The 7,633-nt window shown below is 41.6% G+C and overlaps 1 protein-coding gene across 1 annotated transcript; it reads left to right on the plus strand.

Annotated features, from left to right (window-relative positions):
* The first annotated feature begins 462 nt into the window (after positions 1-462).
* LOC117393473 (cathepsin L-like) lies at positions 463-1,749 on the plus strand. Its single transcript, XM_033991584.2, has 3 exons — positions 463-637; positions 920-1,028; positions 1,265-1,749. The coding sequence occupies exons 1-3, from the start codon at positions 568-570 to the stop codon at positions 1,359-1,361; spliced, it is 276 nt and encodes a 91-aa protein (XP_033847475.1). The 5' UTR covers positions 463-567; the 3' UTR covers positions 1,362-1,749.
* Positions 1,750-7,633: the final 5,884 nt, after the last annotated feature.

Consider the following 7,633-nt stretch of genomic DNA (forward strand, 5'->3'; position numbering starts at 1 on the left):
CAATCACATTACTCAAAATACATTAGCTTGCAATGGAGTGCAAGTGAGGTGGCGCTTAATTGCTCGTGCACTGCTTCAAACCCCTCCTGTGTGTAGTTTCCCAATTTTTGTAGTGGATGTAGTTGATTCTGTCTACGTTTTTATTGGGAGTGATTGGAATTATAGCGGCTATTAAAGGAATATTTTCAAATCCTGTGGCAATTTGATTAGCTAATTTATATTTATCCGGAACCCCTCTGGGCACTCCAAATCTAACTTGGATGCAGTTAGCCTCATAGGCTTGTTGTTTCAACAAGCCTATGAGGCTAACTGCATCCAACTAACTGAAACACGTGTGAATGAAACATGTGTGAATGAAACATCTCAGGTGGCATATTTGTTTGAGGAGATAACAGCATTATAACATAAAAGCTAACATGGGTCAGTTTTGCATATTATAGGACCTTTCATGTACACTGTGATTATTATTGTCACTTCCAGGATGAAACCTGTTACTACAGCCCTAAATACAGAGCAGCTAACTGTTCATCATACTACTTTGTGAACAAGGATGAACAGAGTCTTAAAATGGCATCTGCTTATATTGGACCGATCTCCATAGCCATTGACGCCAGTGACATTAGTCAGTACACATCTGGTAAGTCATGTTTTCTTGTTGTACATTAATAATACTTGAACACTGAATATAGTGTACATGTGGCCGAGTATCAGTAGTGTTATTTTGGCAGTCACTTTATGGGGAAACAATTTTCTTCAATATTAAATCACGTTTGAAGTTAATGGTCAATTAAGATTAGATTAAGAAGTTTAGGTTAACAGGCAAGGATTATTTATAATAATTTAGTAGTCAAGTAGTCAACAGAAAATGCTATACACAATATTTATGGTAAACCTCATGTTTTTGTTTCTTTATTTCCAGGTGTTTACTACAATCCATATTGTGGACAGGATTTGAATCATGCTGTGCTGCTCGTAGGTTATGGCACTGATGACATCACTGGACTAGACTACTGGCTGGTGAAAAACAGGTGACAATATTTATACATACTCAATGTGAATTAAACAGGACAGGACATTCAAATTCAGAGCAGGGGAGGACTGATCAAATCATATTTTGATAATAGAGTTTAACATTTTGCTTATGTTAATTTGTAATGCAATGAAATAAGCAGTTATTATTATTGTTAACAGTATTTAATTTTTTTTCATAACTACTTCATAAATTACAACATAATTACTTTGTATTTGTTTAATATCTTTGTAGCTGGGGACCTAACTGGGGAGAAAACGGCTACATCCGGATGGCTCGTAACAAGAATCAAATGTGCGGCATGTCATTGTACGCGGTCTACCCTCAGTAAACACTAAGACCAAAATCAGTCAAATCAGGCAAAATGAGGCCAACAGGCTGTCATAAGAAATCTACATGTGAATGTGAGCTTTTATTGCTCCTTCTGACACTAACTGAAAGTGCATTTTAAATAAAGGCATAAGTTACAGCCATTTGGTGCTTTGCTGAATATATTATTTTCTTCTTCTTCTTCTTTCTTCCCTTAATGTTATGATATAGCATTTGATCAAAAATAATGTCCAATACAGATGGCTGAGTGTGTTTATAAATGTTTATCACAAGATTATTAAAATACATTAGTGGCACCAATGTTTTGCACCAGTTTTCCATGTCCTTGAAATGTATTCCATTTTTGGGACGCTTTTTGCAATTTCTTTAACTGTATTAATAAAAACGTTTAAGGCCATATCAGGGTCAGGGAATGATGATGTTAATCCGATATCACTGTAATACAGGTCAGAGATGAAGGCCTGCTTGAAATATGTATATGATCTTCTCACCTTTACACACAGATGTGTCTTTTTCACTTTTGCATTTTGAATACATCCACTTGGACAGGTGTCGCTAAAATCCAGTGGGAAAACATCATTATATCAATGAATTTGTAGGGTTTTAGTCATAATGGAAATTAGTTGTGTGAGATTCAGTCCATTGCATAGGTCTTTCATGAACCGATCATTAAGAGCATTTCTGGGTGCTGGCTGAATACCAGCAATAGTCAATTTTTTTATCACGTCATTTACATAGTTGTTGTTTTTTTTTTTTTTTTGGCCATTTTTCAGAAAATAAGCTCAGACTTTATCGTAATTTAATTTAGATGTGCATTTATACATTTATATGTATAATTCACAGTCCCTTCCTTGTCTTCTTTTGTATATCTTCAGGGATAATAGGGTTATTTGAGTTTCAACCAAGTTACACAACTTGCGATAATTTCTTTCATGTTACGAGATATTCTACGCATGAATTTATTTTATACAGAACCTAAGCCGGTGGGAGTTGGTTTTATCACAGAGTCACTTGAGACTGTTTATCCTACGCGTAAGGAGTCACTCAATATTAGGTGCAGACTTCAGCATTAGTTTGATATTGTCAATCGAGAAAATGGTGAAAAATTCAAAACTGGTTTTAAATCTCAGCACAGTACCAAAACAGCTCTTTTAAACATTTTGAATGACCTGCTTTTAACTGTTGACTCTGGGAAATCTACACTCACCTGAAGGATTATTAGGAACACCATACTAATACGGTGTTTGATCCCCTTTCGCCTTCAGAACTGCCTTAATTCTACGTGGCATTGATTCAACAAGGTGCTGAAAGCATTCTTTAGAAATGTTGGCCCATATTTATAGGAGCATCTTGCAGTTGATGGAGATTTGTGGGATGCACATCCAGGGCACGAAGCTCCCGTTCCACCACATCCCAAAGATGCTCTATCGGGTTGAGATCTGGTGACTGTGGGGGCCATTGTAGTACAGTGAACACATTGTCATGTTCAAGAAACCAATTTGAAATGATTCGAGCTTTATGACATGGTGGATTATCCTGCTGGAAGTAGCCATCAGAGGATGGGTACATGGTGGTCATGAAGGGATGGACATGGTCAGAGACAATGTTCAGGTAGCCCGTGGCATTTAAACGATGCCCAATTGGCACTAAGGGACCTAAAGTGTGCCAAGAAAACATCCCCCACACCATTACACCACCACCACCAGCCTGCACAGTGGTAACAAGGCATGATGGATCCATGTTCTCATTCTGTTTACGCCAAATTCTGACTCTACCATTTGAATGTCTCAACAGAAATCGAGACTCATCAGACCAGGCAACATTTTTTTTGTCTTCAACTGTCCAATTTTGGTGAGCTCGTGCAAATTGTAGCCTCTTTTCCTATTTGTAGTGGAGATGAGTGGTACCCAGTGGGGTCTTCTGTTGTAGCCCATCCGCCTCAAGGTTGTGCGTGTTGTGGCTTCACAAATGCTTTGCTGCATTCCTCTGGTTATTTCAGTCAACATTGCTCTTCTATCAGCTTGAATCACTCGGCCCATTCTCCTCTGACCTCTAGCATCAACAAGGCATTTTCACCCACAGGACTGCTGCATACTGGATGTTTTTCCCTTTTCACACCATTCTTTGTAAACCCTAGAAATGGTTGTGAATTATGAAATACTCAGACCGGCCCGTCTGGCACCAACAACCATGTCACGCTCAAAATTGCTTAAATCACCTTACTTTCCCATTCTGACATTCAGTTTGGAGTTCAGGAGATTGTCTTGACCAGGACCACACCCCTAAATGCATTGAAGCAACTGCCATGTGATTGGTTGATTAGATAATTGCGTTAAGGAGAAACTGAACAGGTGTTCCTAATAATTCTTTAGGTGAGTGTATATCCTTCTGTCCCACTTGGAGACACATGTGGTCATTAAGGGTACTGCACTCTGCTCTTAAGATATGAAAACCAATGATTAATAAATATAAAACAAGTTCATACTGGCAACAGTTTTGGGCTGTGCTTTTACGGTAAAGGGGCATAAGAAGGAACTGTATAAAACTATATAAAAACACTGGTGTAAAAGAAGTCAGAGCGAGTGTAGTGCAGCTGAAAACACAATGCTGCACGTGGGGATGAAAGGACCTCCAAAGTGGACTGCACATGGGGCATAGTGTGAGGAGCTAGGGAGAGGGAGGAGGGTCTGGTTTAATCAGAGTGCTTGAATATTTATGTGGTGTACGGAGTAAATGACTTAGTTAATAAAATTAGGGTGAATCGACCTGACAGAGACAGTTCATTGACAAAAGTGTATGTAGAAGATATAATTTGTTTTCTTTTGCTGAGTTTATTTTAAAAAGTATAAGTTGAAGGTTCAGGTTCAAGCTTCTGCACCTTTTTGACATGTTAATAGTCAAAAGAAATACCATTAAAATAAAAGCACTTTTCAATCTTATACGAGCTCACTGACATCCTCCTCGCCCGGCTCCCCTCCTTGCCTGGTCTTCCTCTTCCTCGCCTGGCCCTCCTCCGCCCCCCTCCCTCCGCCTCGCCTGGCCGATTTTTCTTGTTTTGTCTGATTTTTCCTGTTGTTTGATTTTCCTGTTTGTTTTGTGTGTAGGCAGCACGGTGGCTGAGTGGCAACACTCATGCCTCACAGCAAGAAGGTTTGGTTCGATCCCCGGGTCACCCAGGCCTTTCTGTGTGGAGTTTTGCATGTTTCTCCCCGTGTCTGGATGGGTTTCCTCCAGGTACTCCGGTTTCCCCCATCAACCAAAACATGAACGCCCTTCGAGACAACTGTTGTTGTGATTTTGGGAGTTACAAAAATAAAATGAATTGAATTGACAAGTTCATTTAATTTATAATCTAATAGTACGGATTAGGAGAAGGAGCAGAGTCTCTTGTAATGGTGGCACAGCTGTTTACTTGGTGTTGGTGTGAGGGACAAACTATACTCTTGAGTAAAACTTGTGCTTCCTCTTCTCAGTGTGAGTAAGTCTAAGTGACTTGAGCTTTATGTTGACAGTACGAAATGAAATTACTTTTGAATTTGATCTCTCAAGGCCAATGCCCGTAGTCGAGAGAAGTCATGGAAGAAACAGGAAATTAAGTTGTTTTTTCCGCTGGCATGCTACTGACAAACTGTGCGGAGTATCCAAAAAAACTGATAATATGTTTGTCAATGACTATAGATGTGGCATGCCAAATCTGAGCTGATTAAGACTAAAACCCTAGGACTAGATATGTTTTATAAACACACAGTGAAAATGGTGATAATTTTTTTATTCAATATGACTGACATCCTGTTTATTAAATTTGTCAATCCTATGCCTGGTTTGGGGACCTTTCTGTTACGAACCGTTTCCTAGGGAAAAAAAGGAAGGCAACACAAGATAGTATAATAAAATAAGTAGCCTTTATGTAGAGAAACGAAGGGCATTTAACAACTTTAAATTTTAATTAGGAATTTAATTAAGAATTTTAATACAAAAAAAAAACAAAACAAAGTCAACAAAGGGAGGCTCTAAGAGTGAAGTACAAAGTCAAATCAAATGGCACACCGATTCACAGACAGAATCTGGCAGCCAGGAGTAACAGGGGGCGAGTCCTTTTGAATCTGGAGCAGCCACAGGTGGAGGGCAACGATTGGCTGAGCCTTGATTGTCCCTCCAATCGCACGTAGAGTAGGCTGTCAATCAACGCCAGCTGCAGGGCATACTGGGAGGGGCCGAGAGGAAGAGGGAAGAGGCACATGGTAGGAGGAGCTGGAGGCCAGCTTAATCTCGCCTCATGAACCCACATTAAAATACCTACACTTATGAAGGGTAGTGTAAGCAGACGGCTGTGTCTAGACTGGACTGGCTCACGTCCTTTTAAAGATCTGTAATCTCCAAACTGACGTGACACTGCCGACGCTCTCACCTGTTTGTTCTCCCATCATAACGTATAGTATAGTGTATGTTGCATACTTCCTCTTGGACAGACGGAACAGACGTGTGTCCCACTAAACCAGCAGAGAAGTCCCTTTTACTCCACCCCCAAGACCCACCCCCCTTCAGGCACTGTCCAGTTTAGCAGCCCTCTCCACTTTAGTGGAGGGACTGTGTCCTCTTCTGATTTCTTCTGGTTCCAGTGGAGTCCTTTTTTGCTCTACTCCTTGCATGCTGGAGTGGACTCCTTTCGTTGTGGCGTGGACTCCTTTTGTTCTGGGGAGGAGACTCCACGATCACCAGGCTGAGACTGTCTGTGAAGAAAAAGAGTCACAGTACTATTAGTCATATTACATAGTTAGCATATCTTACAAAATATCAAAGTACTTCTACAACAGTTCTGGTGCCACCCAAACTCCTCAGGTGGTTGTTTAAAGCTGTTGTTTAAAGCTTTAAAATAGTACAGTATGGCACTAAAAATGTAGATATCGCCTTGGAGCCAAGTAGGTGATGCCACCAGGCCAAGTAACACTCACAGCCCAGGCTTCATAGCATAGATCAGAAAAAAGCGTAATATAGACCCTTTAAAGCATTTATAAGTAAAGCTTATTAAATAAAGATGCAGCAAATGGCTCCATAAAAAAATAGTGTGATAATGAAGCAGTATTTACCTTCAGAGTCCAGGTTGATGTCTGGGATGTTCCCCACGCAGCGTCTCTTTGGAGAATCTGGAGAAAGTACAATCACCAGTCCTACAGAAAAAAGAGCATTATTAGTCAGATTATATATTTTTTCATTTGATAAAAACATGAAGTGCCGAGTATGGAAGTGACATGTGACAAAAGGGAAGTGTAAACTAATCTTAGCTTCAACGTTGGGGTCAGATGGGAACCAATTTTTAAACCATAAAAGGCTCTTTAGATTCTCAGTCTTTGAGAATGATTCTAAATACTCTACACAAACAAATATTGATCATGAAGTGCTTAAAAACCTACTGTCAGAGTCAGAGTCGCTGGACATGGCTGCAGTTTCATGACGTCTCTTTCTTCTCATCCTGTGGTCTGGGGAAAGAACCACAGACTGCTCTGAGCAGATGGGATCCTCAGGAGCAGGGGCCGACTGCAGACAGCGGGAGGGGCCCTCAGGAGCAGGGTTTGGCTCCTCACAGCGGGAGGGGACCACAGGGGTAGAGACTGGCCCCATACAAAGTCTCTTACTGTATTTAAGGTCAGAGTCATGGTGGAGGTCACTGGACTCGGCCTCAGTCTCATGACGCCTTTTCCTTCTCACTGTGGAGACTTTAGACTGGACCACAGACTGTACTGAGTCTACGGGGCTCTCAGGAGCAGGGGCTGGCTCCTCACAGCGGGAGGGGACCACAGGGGTAGAGACTGGCCCCATACAAAGTCTCTTACTGTATTTAAGGTCAGAGTCATGGTGGAGGTCACTGGACTCGGCCTCAGTCTCATGACGCCTTTTCCTTCTCACTGTGGAGACTTTAGACTGGACCACAGACTGTACTGAGTCTACGGGGCTCTCAGGAGCAGGGTTTGGCTCCTCACAGCGGGAGGGGACCACCGGGGTAGAGACTGGCCCCATACAAAGTCTCTTACTGTATTTAAGGTCAGAGTCATGGTGGAGGTCACTGGACTCGGCCTCAGTCTCATGACGCCTTTTCCTTCTCACTGTGGAGACTTTAGACTGGACCACAGACTGTACTGAGTCTACGGGGCTCTCAGGAGCAGGGGCTGGCTCCTCACAGTGGGAGGGGCCCGCAGGTGTAGAGACTGGCCCCACACAAAGTCTCTTTCTGTACCTAGGAAAGGAAACATTGATTAGTAATTCTGATTACAGCTT

Source organism: Periophthalmus magnuspinnatus, unplaced genomic scaffold (assembly GCF_009829125.3).
Source record: "Periophthalmus magnuspinnatus isolate fPerMag1 unplaced genomic scaffold, fPerMag1.2.pri scaffold_149_arrow_ctg1, whole genome shotgun sequence".
Classification (NCBI taxonomy): Eukaryota; Metazoa; Chordata; class Actinopteri; order Gobiiformes; family Gobiidae; genus Periophthalmus; species Periophthalmus magnuspinnatus.